This window comes from Podospora bellae-mahoneyi, chromosome 3 (assembly GCF_035222275.1).
Source record: "Podospora bellae-mahoneyi strain CBS 112042 chromosome 3, whole genome shotgun sequence".
Lineage (NCBI taxonomy): Eukaryota > Fungi > Ascomycota > Sordariomycetes > Sordariales > Podosporaceae > Podospora > Podospora bellae-mahoneyi.
Window position 1 is genome coordinate 235,849 of NC_085882.1, and position 14,195 is coordinate 250,043.

Consider the following 14,195-nt stretch of genomic DNA (forward strand, 5'->3'; position numbering starts at 1 on the left):
GACTGGTGCTGCTGTCTGGTGCGGGTGGACGCTCTGATGGCGGGGTACACCTGCTGGAACAACCCCACCTTTCCTGGATCCCTGAATCCCTGCCTGCCAGTGCCCGAGTGCCGTTCCGAGTCCACGGTCAGCTGAGCAAGGTCGCTGCTCAAGCCTCAAGGCTCACCTACTTTAGGTAAGCCACGGTGGTGGTGATGGCGTGGGATATACGAGGGGTGGTTATGTTGTTTAGGTACAAGGTAACTTGGAACACAATTAGCTAGTGGCGCGCATTCTGATCTTGTCCGGGCAGAATTGGATGTTGATCATGTTGACCTTTGGTGAGCTGGGTTAGGTTCAATGGAGACCTACGGCGAGGTGGACAGGGGTTGCGTGTGCCGGCGAATCGGGAGGAGGACTGCCCTGTCCTGTCCAAAAGGATGCCCGCGAGGGAACCTGGAGCGTAGGCAGCGGCAGGCCCGCCAGTGCTTCTCCAACCCAGACTTTGAACTTTGATCTTTCTAAGGTAGGGGTATCACCGTCCAGTATCAATTCTCTCGACCATGTCCAGGCTGTTCCAACGCATTCGAATTATCATTCTCCTAGCCTGAGCTGCCACGGACAACCACCCAAACACCGCCGCCGGGCAGCACGTTACCCCAGCGAGTTGCCTGGGCACATCGTCGTCGCGCCCGCTCTAATCTCCCGTCGTCCGTCCTCCCCATTCCATATTCGTAACATCGAGGCTCCAATAGACATGGACGCTGCCACTCTGCTACGCCAGACCATTGGCGCGTATGCCCCGCGACCACTCCAGCCAGGCCAGTTTAACTACCCACGCCGTCCGCCGCCCTCGCATCTCGGCCATTTTGGAGAAAACCTGAGCAATAAGCCGGCCCAACACCAAGGGACGGTGCATACCTTGACAGCGTGCTGCAGGTGCAGACAGGTACGGCCCTCACTCCCAGGGATCCTTACCCTGTAATGCTGCAGAGCTGCTTTTGTCTGAGTAGGTACAACCTGAGCTGACGCTTGCCTATCAACGTAGAGGAAAACGAAATGCGATCCAGCCCTCCCACGATGTAGTCCCTGCGACCGCGCCGGCCAGACATGCGAGTACTTCGACACGACAAAAAACCGCAAGATGAACCGGACCTACGTTGTAGACCTCCAAAAAAAGGTCCAGCGTCTAGAGGCCGAACTCGAACAGCTCACGGGGGAGGATCCAAACGATGACGACGACATGGTAACGCCAGGCGGGCTGGTTCATTTGGACAAAAAGTCCGTCGAATCCCCTCGGTATCTGGGCCCCAGCAGCGGCATCGCAATGACGCGCATTCTCATGGAGGAGGCGAAACGCTATACCGACTCCCTCCGCATCTCTTCCTTGATCCCGGAATTACGCTCCAGGAGAATCGACCAGCGGGACCGTATGCAAAGCGTTGTCATGGGAAGCTTCAGCGGACCCTCAGGTCCCAGGGCAGTCGACTTTCCCTTGACGGCCGATATTCCTGCCAAAGAGTTCCCCACGAGAGCCATGACAGAGAACCTGTGGAGAGTTTTCAAAGAAAGAATACAAGTATTCACCCCGGTTTTCCATGAGACTGTCTTTGCTCAAGATCTCGAGGCCGTTTTCAATGGTGATACGGACCACTACCGCCTCTTTGCTGTCAACATGATGATTGCCATCAGTCTGGCCAAGGTCGACAGGTGGGCGGGATTGCCAGATACATACTACCTTGCTGCCATGGAGCATTTCGACCACGTTGTCAGACCAAAGGATCTGAAGACCTTACAATGCTTGATCTTGATCGTACAGTACTCGCTGCTGATGCCCATCAAGATTGCCGTTTACCACGTGGTGGGGCTTGCCATCAAAATATGCCAGCAATGGGCCCTCGGGGACGAAAACACATGGGCCATGGGTGACAGCGATCTTCAAAGCCTTGATTTGAAGAGAAGGTTGGTCTGGATTGTGCTCACGACCGAGTTGGGCCTCGCCCATATGCTGGGACGCCCCAGCGGGTTTTCGAGAACCGGTGACATGATAAAGGTGAAGTTCTTCGAGACGATTCAGGATGAGGACATCACGCCAGATGCGACGCCGGAGAGCATCCTACAGGGTCGCTTCTGTGAACGGAAAACCATCGCCATACATTACTGCAAGATGCGGCTGATGCAGGCCGAGATCCGGCGGGTGCTCTACGAACAGGAACGACCGGCACGAATAACGGATGTAGATCCTTGGTTCCAGCAAATGGACGAAAAGTTGAAGAATTGGCTGGACTCTTGTCCAGAACAGCCTCCCCTGTTCAAGCCTTGGTAGGTGGGCATATCAGAACTCGTTTCTTCAAATGGCTGACCGGTATTGATCCAGGTTTACAAACCGATATCACGCCATCATGATCATTCTATACCGGCCATCACCCCAAGTGCTTAAGCCAACTGCCAGGGCGGCTAGAATTTGCTTTGAAGCAGCAAAGTCCATCATCGCATCCTCTTCGACAGGACCTGATCGGGAGCAGCCCACGTTTGACCGGACATGGGTGTTCCTGCAGACCATCAACTCGTCGCTCAATGCCCTTCTCTGGTCTATTGGGTACCCTGAGGTTCGAGCCCAAAACAGCCGCGAGGATGTTGAGCAGCTTGTCCAGGATGGCATCAACATCATCACAAACTTCCACCCCAAATGGCCAGGCGTGCAAGAGGCTATCAACCTGTACGAAGTCTTGTCAAAGGCTTGTCTGCAGAGCTACACAGCCAAAGTTACGTTTGAGTTGTCGTCCCCCATGCCCAGTGCGCCCAATGGCCACTTCAAGTCGCCGTTTTTGACTGAAGACGGCAATTCTCCCGACTCGGAGAACTCGTCACCGCAAGCCCAACAGTCACACTCGGCAACATCTCTCTTCAGCAACCAGTCGCCATTCGGGTACAACATCGAGCCCCCTTACAACTTTGACCAGGGTTCCCAATATGCGAACCAATCGCCGTTTCAAAACCAGCCCGCCTTTCGGTCAAACTCAATCTTCATGAACCCGATGAGCTCCTTGACAGATGCACACGGCCGGCGACTCTCTGAACTGGCTCCCGAGTCCACTCCCTACCAAACCCCGGCCGAAGAGCGAAAGGCAGGCACGCCGCCGATGCCTACAGGGACAGCAAGCTCGCTGCCAACTCCCCCAGAGTCGCTCCCACCACCATCGACAAAGTCCAGCCATATGAGCCTTTCGCCACGATTGATTGGCACACCTCGAGGTCCAAGCCCGACTCCCACGCCAACGCTCCATCATGCAAGCCCACTGCCAATGGTCACCCGGCACAGTCCTGTTCCCGCTATTCATGGACTTGCTGAGTACGGCTTTGGGCAACCCTATGGGCAGCAACAGCCTGGCCCACCAACTTCCTCCATGGCGACTCCATCCAACATTCCAGCCTTCACAATCCCTCCTATTCCAGGCTCCAATGCCCAAAGAGCAACGAGAGTGACCAACTGGAGCAACCCGCCCGCACCGATACTCCAACCACACACGTTTGCAGGTGCAAACTCGGCCAGCATCTGGGAACCCCCAACCCAGCAGCAAGGAGGTTATGCCTTTGGTGGCTCCAGCCTTCAACATCCACCACCACCACAGTTCTCTCTGCCACCAGCGCCAGAAATACAGCATTCCGCCCAACCACAACAACAACAACCACAACAACAACACCAAACCCTTCAGCCACGATCCCATCACCCACCATCACACCAGCTACACCCACACCAGCTACAACCACACCAGCAGCTGCACCAACAACACCACCAACAGCAACAGCAGCAACTTCAACAACAACAGCAACAACAACAAACTCAACAGGCCTACAACCCCTACAGCCCGTACCACAACCTACCGATGGGAGGCGCCCCGTGGCACAACTCTACCTCGGCCGGTGGTCTCCTCTCGTGGGAAGGGTACGGGAACCAGTACTTTGGCAATGAGCGCCACGATAGCTTGACGCAGGAGCAGCAGACGCAGCTGCTCAACATTCTGGAAGCGGATGGCATGAGTGATATTTCTGCGTATCTTGCCACTGGCAACGCTGCCAACGGTGGCCACGGCACTGGGAATTGGTAGATGTTTGTGACATGGATAGACACTGGGCATGTTGTTTTATTTGTGAGGGGGTCATATTCACCTTGGAACTTGTGTGTCTGTTGGGGGGGGGGTTGAGGGGGGTTTGGTGGAAGGGGGGCTACAGGAGTTGACGGGATACCTAAGCGTTGATTTTACTCATTTCTTTTTGTGTCTGGTTGTTCTTGGATACAGGTAGGTTTGCAGATTATGGCCACTGTGTTACTTTGTACAGTTGATGGATTTGTATATAGACTATTTTTCAACACAAAACATCAACGAGTCGGTTGGGCCCCTTCCCTTCTACTTGGTACAATGATATCGCAGTCATGCAGCCAACCAACCAGCATCTAAACCTTCTCCGCCTCACCCCCAGGAGCAGCGGCAGCATGAGCAGCAACCTTTTTGACAGTCCTCTTCCTCCTCTTCTTCCCATCCCCGGGAACGATCCCCGCGTTGGGCGGTGCATCCAACACCCACCTCGCCACGGCCAAAGCCCTATCGCTCCCAACAGGGTACTCCTTCTCGAGCTCGTGCCTACCTGGCCCACCACCATTCCCGTTCCCTTGGGCACGAGCAACAACCCCGCCATTCCCATCGCTCGTGACCTTTTGCCCGTCAATGTCTAAATCCCCGATTGCCCCTTCTAAACTAGACCCATCATCATCCTCATTATCATGATTATTTGCCGGGAGTAGTAGTTGTTGTTGTTGTGGTGGTTGTTGTGGTTGTTGTGGTTGTTGTGGTTGTCCAGCCACAACACCGGATGTTATCTGCGCGCGTAGCTCAGCCACGGCATTCGCAAGCTGGTAATCGTGCTCCGCCCTCAGCTGCCTGGCCAGCACGGCCTGCCGGAAACTCGGCTCGTCGCTCACCCGCTCGTCGCCCAAGGCGTCGAGAACAATCTGGTGATGCAAGCGGTCCTTGCGCTGTTTTTCTGTCTCGACTGGGACAGGAAATGGGAAGGGGGACGGAAGCTCCCTTAATTCGGTGGATACTTCTGATCCGGTGGTGTCTGACGACGGCAGTGCAGGTTTGGACTGCGGCGGCTGGTGCTGAAGATGATGCAGCGGAGAGGAACCATTCGGGTGCAAAACGGGCACCGGAGCTGGCGCGCAGAGATCATCCCATGCGCCTGCTAGCTGGATCCAGTTTCCTCCTGCGCGCAGGACCTCGACCCAGTCCGTGCGGGCGGGGGAGCGACTAGCTTGGAAGGCTGGGTAACCGTCTGCTAGGCGGGCCAGGCGGGCGACCATGTAGGCGTGGCGGAGGAGCTCCTTGGCCGAGGTCTGGATGAGACAGTGGCAGAGTAAGAGAGCGTGGAGAGCGTCGGCCAAAAGGGGGTGGTATGTCAGTGTTTCTGTGATGACGGGAGAAAGAACGGGCGGAGGTGGCTGTTGTGCCTGCAGGGAGGCTAGGTCCGTGATGGGATACGGCGGGAGATCTGGTGGTGGCGAGGGAGCAAACAGATCCGAGAGGACGTAGATGCGGTGTGGTTTCTGTGTGGTTCTCTCGTCGTTTCCAAGGGGCGACGCAGACTTGGTGGTGTGGCGGGGAACACGGACGCCGTTGGCGATAGAGTTCACCTTGCGGGCAAAGTCCTCGGCGATGTCCAAGGGTAGATCGGGCGAGTACTCGAAATGGGAAAGGTAAGTCATGTAGTCACGAAGCGCCCGCTTCGCATTCTGTCTCACATGCTGCCTCGCCTCCAGAACCTCGGGGGACAATGGCGGGGAGGCCTGGTCGCCGTCGCTGTCCGGTTCTGGCACTTGGGGAGAGCCGTCCGGGAAGGCTGCGTCAACATGCTGGCAGGCCATGGTGAGGTAGACTCCAGCACGTTGGAACAAAAGCTGTGTCTCCAGGCTGCTCGGCTGCTCTTCTTCCTTCAAGACAACATCCTCGGTTCTTCGCGCCGTCCTTTGCGCCACCTGCTGCTCGGCTTCGGCGTCCTTTCCTGCGTAACGGTGGGTTGGTCGGCGAAGGCGATGGACCCTCAGGGCGTCTGTGAAATCGGCAACGGCCCCTTGAAAGTCCTCCTTGAATATCTTGACGATGCCTCGAGTCCTCAGAGGCTCTGGGTCCGAGGGATTCTCGTGTATCGCTTCGTCCAATGGCTGCAGGCTCGTGCATTCGGCGAGCTGTCGACTCGGAATCTTTTCGTGAAAGAAGTGCACATATTTGGCGTCGCTGTCGTCTGGACTCCGTTGAAGCACCAAAGAAGCAACCTCCTCCAGTGCCGAAGCGCTCTGCATGGTCGAGACGCTACAGGCTACTTCATCCAGCTTGTACGCCTTGCAAAGCTTGTGGGTCGCATCTTTTCGCATTCGATGTTTTCTCTCCGGACTTAGCTTTGCTTGGTTTCCTGGACGAAAGCCAAACCCCAGGCCCAACGCGGCTGCATGGTGTAGGCCGGGGATGCTCTGCTGGTTGAGAGAAGCAACGCCGCTCGCCGCGCGCACAGCCAGGTCAATGGCCTCGTCGACGAGTCTCCTAATCTTGACGAGGTCGAAAAACACGGCAGGATCGATCGGGCGGGGTCGAGGGGTGTTGTAATTGATATTGGCGAGAGTCTCAATGACCTCGGGGGGAAGCTGGAGCCATGGGCCGTGGAAGGCGGATATGTATCGCCAGTGTCTAGGAGTTGACAAGACACCAAGTCAGCAGGGGGAACAGCAGGCAGTGCAGGACATTGGGCGCACTTGTTTCTGCATATTATGAGTTGCTGCTGGGACCTAACCAGTTTCTGGTGGCCGAGGTCGCTTTCAGCCTCGACGAGGTCCTCTTGGGACGAAGACTTCTTTTTGGCCATGGTTGTTTGCTATGAGGGCTGTTTGGAGGAACAGACGGACAAGAAGAGCCTTTTACGGCCAACAATGGACGGAGAGAAGCGGTCGAAATATGGCCATTGGAGTTACCCCAAACGTCCGTGATGCATGTTAAAACTGGAACTGAAAATCAGAGGTTCGACTAAGCTTCCGGCCGAGGTGGGTGGTATGCGACTGCCCTGGGTAGGTACTGAGAAGGACCCCTTCGTGGTACATATGACGCGGGTTTTCCACCACCCCACAAAATGCCAAGGCTATCACGTGAACCCCTCGCTTCGACCTCTTGCATATATTTCTTGGTGAGAATTACATTCCAACAAACGGTCACTTTCATTCTTTGCAAAACTATTACTAAACAGACCCGTAGTAGGTACATTCTCTCTTCCACGAAGCGAAAAAACAAAATAAAAAAAGCCAAGGACGCGCAAACAAGTGTAAATGTGAAGAAATGACGAGAAGAGAGACAGAGCCTCCAGATCCATGGCGCACATTACATGTTGTGAACGCCCTACCACGGTGTGGGAAGGGCGGCACGACCGTTGATGACTGGGGTGGGCAGGTAGCAGTCGGAACCTGTCGTCGATCCGCCATCGCCGGGCTTTTCCAGCAAGTGTCAGCCATGCTTGGTCTCGTTTGAGACGCCAGAAAAAAGGTACTCACCTGCAGCTCACTGCAGCAAAGAGGAACGGCTTGGGTAGCTGGGCACGGCGCGTGACTGAGCACGAATTCACCATCGCCTATTGTTTTTTTTGTCATGGTCAGCAGCGCTTGATGAAGGAAGGGGAAGTAGGGTAGGGAGCTCACATCCGAGACCGATAAGTCCACCCAACAAGCCACCGGCGACACAGCACTGGGCAAAAGCGTCGCCGACATTGCACTGGAAGGAACGGAATGCAGTCACGATGGGCAGCGTGGTAAAGGTGACGCTGCTGGTGGTCGAGGTCGAAGTGGATGTGGTGATCGAGGTGCTGGGTGTCGCCGTGGTGCCAGTGAAGACGTCGACCGTGATGGTGCTGTACGCTGTGATGACGCTGATGGACCGGGTTGTGGTGGTCCCTGTGGGATCGGCTGTGTTGAAAACCGACACACGGAAGGCTGTGGGAGAGATGAGGACCGTCTGGATCGGGTGGACCGACACGTCTCTCCACATGATACAGGAGCAGGCGTAGTTGACCCGATTGACCGGCTCGGCCTCCCAGACAGCTGGCCGCGCAACAGCAGGCGCCTCTCCTTCTGCGCAGTACTCGGCCTCGGGCGCGTCACTGCGCTTGGCCTTGGGAATGAAAAAGGTTGGCGAGGAGGTGATGGTTCCCGAAGTGGACGTTGTGGTGGTGGTCGTCGTCGTGGTGGATGGGTTGCCTCCGTTCAAGAGGACGCCCACACACAGGCGCGCACCCAATACAAGGTTGCTGCAGAACCGGTTGATGCCGGGGTTGAGGTCCCGCAGCTGGCTGAAGGTGAGGCCATACGCCGAGTAGATCGAGTAACATGTATCCCCAGCCGCGACAACGTGGACTCCGCCGCAGACCAGTGTCGAAGTAGCCGACGTGCTTGTGGTGGTGGTGGAAGCAGTCGTGGTGGTGCTGGTGGTGCTGGTCACTCGGACATCAGGGAGAGTCGTGGTTTCTGTAGTCGAAATAGTCTCCCTTTGCACTCCAAAGCTAGCCAGGTTGAAGCTCAGCGTGATGGTTGATGTCCTGGTCCGGGCATAAACAAGAGAGGAGCAGTATCGCACGGCGTCGAGCCAGTCCTGGTTGACAGCCTCGCGAAAGTGAACTGCCCGGAGCAGACGATCATTCTCGCAGACCCTGTTGATCTGGGTGAAGGTCAAGGGGTCGGGGTTTTGAGCGAGGGCTGAGCCCACCAGCACCGTCCAGGATACTACAAGCTGCGTCAATTTCATGTTGGCTTCGTCCAGGTGTGTCTGATCCGGGCTGGGGTGAGATGACTGGAGAGAGAGAGGTCACAAGAAGACAGCGTGGTGTTCAAACATAAATCATGGTTTCGGATCTGATGTTGATGCAAGCCGGAATGCCCAACAGTCGCGTCGCGAGTAAACAAATTTCGTTGACTCCATTCCAACATGACTCCCTCTGCTGAGACACTTTCCAAAGCTCGGGACACCCCGTCTGTCCTCCCTTTTCAAAAGACGTGTTGGTATCATGAAATTGCTCCATAGACTCTTGGTGGTGGCATGCGATCTTCTCTTGAATTGTCTCAACTTCTCCCTGTGCCTTGCCAGCTCCTGTAAAGCTCAGCTTGGTGTCTTACTGTCATTAGGGTCAAGAATTCCCATGAGGAGAATATGATTTCACTACTTTCTGGCAATAGATCGATCGTAGTGCCCAGACTGCCTTTTCCAAAACAGCTGTTGGGCTGGGTGTTCCTTGCACCCGTCAGTAGCAACAATAAGGGTAGCCATCGTTACCATGTTTCAACATCAAGCGATGATAGAGATCCACATATCCCCAGCAAATTAATACATCATATCATTACAACCGCCCCATTCCTACCGCTGATCACTGCCTGCCATACCCAAACCTCGCCTCGTGGTCATATATACTCGGCATATTGTACAGCTCATGATCCTCCTCCGCCGCCTTGGGCTTTCTAGCACTTGTACACCTCCACAAGCAAAAATAGAGGGGGACCAACAGTATAAAAATGCCCCCTGCTAGAACTGCATACCCCAACATCACCAACCTTGTCTGCTCCGACAGTTTCAGCCCCCTTTTTTTTTTTTTTTTTTCATGTTAGCATTCGTCCAAATTTCAGGGCCATCACGCAAGCACTCACAATCCATTATTGACCAACAACGCGACCCAAATCCCCCTCCCAACCCAAGCGTGCACCTGCTTCACCCACCCTCCATTCCCAACCACCTCCTGCCCTCCCGCTGCCCGCCTCCTGACCCAAACCCCCCATCCAACCATGGCCACCATCACCGCCACGGTCAACAACCCCAAAACCTGGTGCCCCGTTCCCATCTTGCTCGTAAGAACATGCTGCCCACTGATGACAAGCCCGGGCACCATCGCGCCTAGGGTAAACAGAAAGTAAATACTCCCAGTCGCAACATGCAGCTTGGGCCACTTCCTCCCCAGGAAAGCCGCAACAAGATTGTCGAATGGTGCGATGGCCAGGGCCACAATCGCAAACAGGATCCCGTGCGCGGTGGCGGCTTTGTTGCTTGACTTTTTGAGGGAGGGGTCGTCATCCGGGAAGGTGACGTGCTGAGTTATGTTTGTTGGTGTCCCCACCCCGCCGGGGCCGGTTGATTTGGAGATGTCGATGTTGAAAATGCCGTGGGCGACGTGTCGTCGGATGCGGGCGTCGAGGTCGTCGGTGGAGAAGGCGCCCGAGTTGGGGCCTACGGCGAACATTATCGGTGCGGTGGGGGTGTTGTTGGTCGGGATGGCGGGGTTGAAGGGGGCGGATTGGCTTTGGAGGTTGCGGCAGCTGTGGCAGGTACCGTTGGCCGTCATTTGGCCTGTTTTTGGGGAGAGCTCGCTGCCAGGGTGGAGGGTGATGCGGAGGGGGTGGTGGGTTGGTTCCGTGTTGCCGCTGGTGAAGGGGTTAGTCGACGATTATGAGGTGGGGAAAATGTGTGAAGGGGGGTCTACTTTGTGAACCGTGGGCTGACGATGACTGATTTGCGGTCTGCGGATGGGTACATCACCAAAATTACCGAGTTTGCCATGCTGGACCCGAAGCCAATGGCCGAGTATTGATACCAATCTGGAGAGCTGACGTAAAAGTTGATATCGTTTGAGCCATCGTCTGGGAGGTTGATGGAAATGATGGTGTTGGCCTCAGGGATAAAGACATTTGAAGCATTGGTCTGACCCAAGACGAGATGTAATTGTGAGATGAGGTCTGTAGATAGGTAGGTTAGTTTAACATCTGCAGATCCAAGCTGTACAAACTTACACAACACGAGCCACGGTAGTAATGAGGCCATATTTGCTTTTAACCTGTTGCCAGCAACTTCAACACTATGGAGAACGACCAAGAGAAATGGAAACTCAAAGCAAAAAAGCTCCGGACCACTTCATGTATTATCATCATCATCAAGATGGAAATGGCCGTGTAAAACAATGCAACCCTGCAGATGTGCTTGCCGTCGGGATGTAGTTGTCGGCGGCTAACATCTCCAGCTCTCCCTTGTCATTGGCTAGCCCTGTACTTGGAAGCGCTGCGCGCACCGTGACGGCAATACGCCTAGCACTTGCACCCCAATCAACGAACGACCTGTCACACGCAACCCCTTGGTGACAAAGGCCCAAAAATAGGCAACCGGCAGTGACTGGCTTTTGCAACTGGTGAAACTTATTAGCATCCAAGAAATGGCTCAAGCTAATTTTCCTTTCAAAGTATCCAAGTCTAGAGAACAGATGGTGTGAATTTTCCCATGACAGGTTGATTATACAAAATGTGTAGAAAGTTGTTTAAAAACTCGTTCAGAAATGGTTGCCGCGCTCACGTTTTGCCCGCCTTCTTTTTCTCAATTGAATCGAGTAGACTCTTGTATCCATGAATTTCTTTGTGCTGCACTTTTAAGACAAGCACTTGTTTGCATTGTCTGCAGTAAACCGTCGCCGAGCATTGTCCCTTCGCCAGCCTTCTTCCTCCTCGCTGGCCAGGCTGAAGCGCTGCCTCGCCTTTAGCGCTAACAGTCGCCGCAAATCATCTACAGCTCCGCGAACAGCACAGAGCTCTACTCTGTAAAAGAATAGAAGGTTCGTGTATACCTATCTACCAAAAAGTAGGGCTTCCTTTTTGCCTGGTACGCTGACCTAGGCCTCCAGGCCGCAATGCCTCCAATTCCAGGCGTCCACGTGGTGTATGATAACCGGCGAGTCCACAGGATTGTTGACACGGGCAATGAGGCTTGGTGCTACAAACATGCTCGGAAGTGCAAGACAATCAAAGTCTCCGAACAGAACCCAGAGATTATCCGACACATCAAGGACCGTCTCTACAAGACAGCCCACAAAAACAAAGGCTTCCTTGGATTCCATGATCGTGGAATGAGATTCGTTACTCGTACTCAGTTTGACAACATCATCACACCCGAGGCTGTTCTTCAGGTAGTCGCCAAGCTGGCGTGTTACCAAGGCTTGACAGCAAGGGACCATATGCAAATTGCCCAAGATATCTACTGAGGCACAGAAGATGGACGCCGCTCGCCCTGTCGCCGACTGCTTGCTTCCCTCATCGGGACCGGGAATTCGGAAGCACTGGCAGCATCAAAACACTGATCGATGAAGGCCTCAGTGACACCTGTCTTCCTCTCCTATTTAAGGAAGTCATGGAGGAGGACACGCTGATATGTGCTCACCATGAACACCAACATGCCTCCATAACCGACATGGACCTGGAGTCTCGAGAGACTTTCACCGCCCTCTGTGGATCCTTTTCAGTGCCCTTCATCAAATGGAAAGATGGCGGGAAGTATTGTCACCACGTCTTGAAAGGCGGCGGCCCTCTTCCTATGAGAGGGCCACTTCCAATGGAGAAAAACGACAAGATGAATGAGGAAGGAGACTTTGGTGAGGTCTTCAAAGTTGAGATTGACCCAGGCGACAGGGGACTTCGACCTAGAGGTAAGTGAAACATCAGATTTTACATGACTGAACGAACGTTCAAGCAACTGATACTCTGAGGCAGAAAACACCAACTTTTTTGCTTTAAAGAAGCTTAAGAAGCATGGTGACTCGAATGGCACTTCTCGTGCGGACGAGTTTGACCTGGAAATCAGGTCGTTGATCTTCGCCGAGAGTCGAGCTTTGAAGGTACCAGGCCCGGATGATCATGGGCAAACGAAAAGGCACTTGATCCCGCTCCTTGCAACATTCGAGGTGTATGATTCCAACGATCCAGAGCCGACATTCTATTTTCTGTTCCCACTGGCAGATTGTAACCTAAAGCAATTCTGGGAGAAGAAGCACCACGATGCGACAAGGGAAGAGCAGTGTGGTTGGATGGTTGAGCAGTTTTACCTACTTGCCAAGGCCCTGCAGTGCGTCCACAATGAAAGGTCGCTGATGATCACGTCAAAGAGAACTGATTCCAACGTCTTTTGCCGGCATGGAGACATCAAACCATCGAACTTTCTGTTCTTTGAGGACTCTCAACCCGGCGGTCTGGGCAGGTTGGTTTTAGGTGACTTTGGTATGGCTAGAATTCACCGCAAAGGATCCAGATCAAGCCAGCCAGCAGGGGAGAGAATGGCCATAATTTCTTATCAAGCACCTGAGTTTGGCAAGGGGGATGTGATATCTCTCAAGACTGACATCTTCAGTCTCGGATGCGTTTATTTAGAACACATTACGTGGCTTCTGATGGGCTTCGAGGCCTTGGACAAGTTTATAGACGCCAGACTCGAGACAGATCCTGTGTACGGTTTCCAGACAGATATCTTTTACAACGTGTCACAGTCCAAAGATTCCGTGTGGCTCAAGGAGGGCGTCAAGCGTTGGATCTGGGACCTGAAGCAGCACAAAGACTGCGTGGAAATTGTATATGATCTGTTGGAGATCATCGAGCACGGCATGCTGGAAGCAAACCACCAGAAAAGGATCAACTCGGCAATGTTGGCTACCGAATTGGAGAAAGTGTGGACCAAGTGGCAACGTAAGGATTCCCTGTACGACGAAAGGCACTGGAGAGAAAGTGAGATTAGTTCCAAAGCAATCAACAAGCCCAATTCCAGTACTAAAGTGCTTGCTATTTCCAAAGAGCTCCTGTGGAAGCAAAAGCTAACCGCGCGTCAAGACGGAAGATCGCCGACAACACCACCCCAAACGACAATCAGAACCTTCCGGTAAAGGAACCAACTACAGTCGAAAATCCTTCTGGTCGCTTCGCCCTCGAAAGGGGCAAAACTTTCCACTAAACAATGGAACCGGAACTGCAGTCTGAAGATGATACCGGCAGCGACTGTGAACTTTCGGCAGAGAGGGCAGAGGATAATGAAGGAGAGCACAGGAAGATGGGGGAGAAAGCCCAACTCAAGATCACGTTGTGTCACATAAGGTAGCCAGTCCTCAAGCTGAGTCTCACACCACTCCACTGAAGCTGCTGCTTTCCGGGCAGTAGAACTCTAGGAAACCAAAGTTGTATGTTCCGTCCACTGTTTTGGCCCACCGAACGCAGTTCATGTGGTTCAGCGTCGATTCATGTGTTGGACATGCATCTGACACCGCACTATCTCGCCTCTCTTGCCATGGCATTCCGGGCGTCGCGTCGAGTGGTTGGAATGCAGCTCAAACATTCCATAAAA

The 14,195-nt window shown here is 54.0% G+C and overlaps 5 protein-coding genes across 5 annotated transcripts; 2 read left to right on the forward strand and 3 right to left on the reverse strand.

The window, feature by feature from the left end:
- The first annotated feature begins 416 nt into the window (after positions 1 to 416).
- On the forward strand, positions 417 to 4,138 carry QC761_300760 (uncharacterized protein). The gene is made up of 3 exons (XM_062877232.1): positions 417 to 928; positions 1,028 to 2,301; positions 2,357 to 4,138. Exons 1-3 carry the CDS (start codon positions 737 to 739, stop codon positions 4,086 to 4,088), a joined length of 3,198 nt encoding a protein of 1,065 aa, XP_062732963.1. The 5' UTR covers positions 417 to 736; the 3' UTR covers positions 4,089 to 4,138.
- Positions 4,139 to 4,200: 62 nt separating this feature from the next.
- On the reverse strand, positions 4,201 to 6,894 carry QC761_300770 (uncharacterized protein; the record flags this gene model as incomplete). Its single annotated transcript, XM_062877233.1, has 2 exons — positions 4,201 to 6,719; positions 6,785 to 6,894. 2 exons carry the CDS (start codon positions 6,892 to 6,894, stop codon positions 4,436 to 4,438), a joined length of 2,394 nt encoding a protein of 797 aa, XP_062732964.1. The 3' UTR covers positions 4,201 to 4,435.
- A 524-nt stretch (positions 6,895 to 7,418) lies between these two features.
- QC761_300780 (uncharacterized protein) lies at positions 7,419 to 8,889 on the reverse strand (the record flags this gene model as incomplete). Its single annotated transcript, XM_062877234.1, has 3 exons — positions 7,715 to 8,889; positions 7,571 to 7,647; positions 7,419 to 7,508 (listed from the first exon to the last, which is right to left on the reverse strand). The coding sequence occupies exons 1-3, from the start codon at positions 8,811 to 8,813 to the stop codon at positions 7,419 to 7,421; spliced, it is 1,266 nt and encodes a 421-aa protein (XP_062732965.1). The 5' UTR covers positions 8,814 to 8,889.
- Positions 8,890 to 9,116: 227 nt separating this feature from the next.
- On the reverse strand, positions 9,117 to 11,045 carry QC761_300790 (uncharacterized protein). The gene is made up of 3 exons (XM_062877235.1): positions 10,841 to 11,045; positions 9,707 to 10,786; positions 9,117 to 9,640 (listed from the first exon to the last, which is right to left on the reverse strand). The coding sequence occupies exons 1-2, from the start codon at positions 10,869 to 10,871 to the stop codon at positions 10,530 to 10,532; spliced, it is 288 nt and encodes a 95-aa protein (XP_062732966.1). The 5' UTR covers positions 10,872 to 11,045; the 3' UTR covers positions 9,117 to 9,640; positions 9,707 to 10,529.
- A 293-nt stretch (positions 11,046 to 11,338) lies between these two features.
- On the forward strand, positions 11,339 to 14,131 carry QC761_300800 (uncharacterized protein). The gene is made up of 3 exons (XM_062877236.1): positions 11,339 to 11,649; positions 11,719 to 12,516; positions 12,581 to 14,131. The coding sequence occupies exons 2-3, from the start codon at positions 12,222 to 12,224 to the stop codon at positions 13,738 to 13,740; spliced, it is 1,455 nt and encodes a 484-aa protein (XP_062732967.1). The 5' UTR covers positions 11,339 to 11,649; positions 11,719 to 12,221; the 3' UTR covers positions 13,741 to 14,131.
- Positions 14,132 to 14,195: the final 64 nt, after the last annotated feature.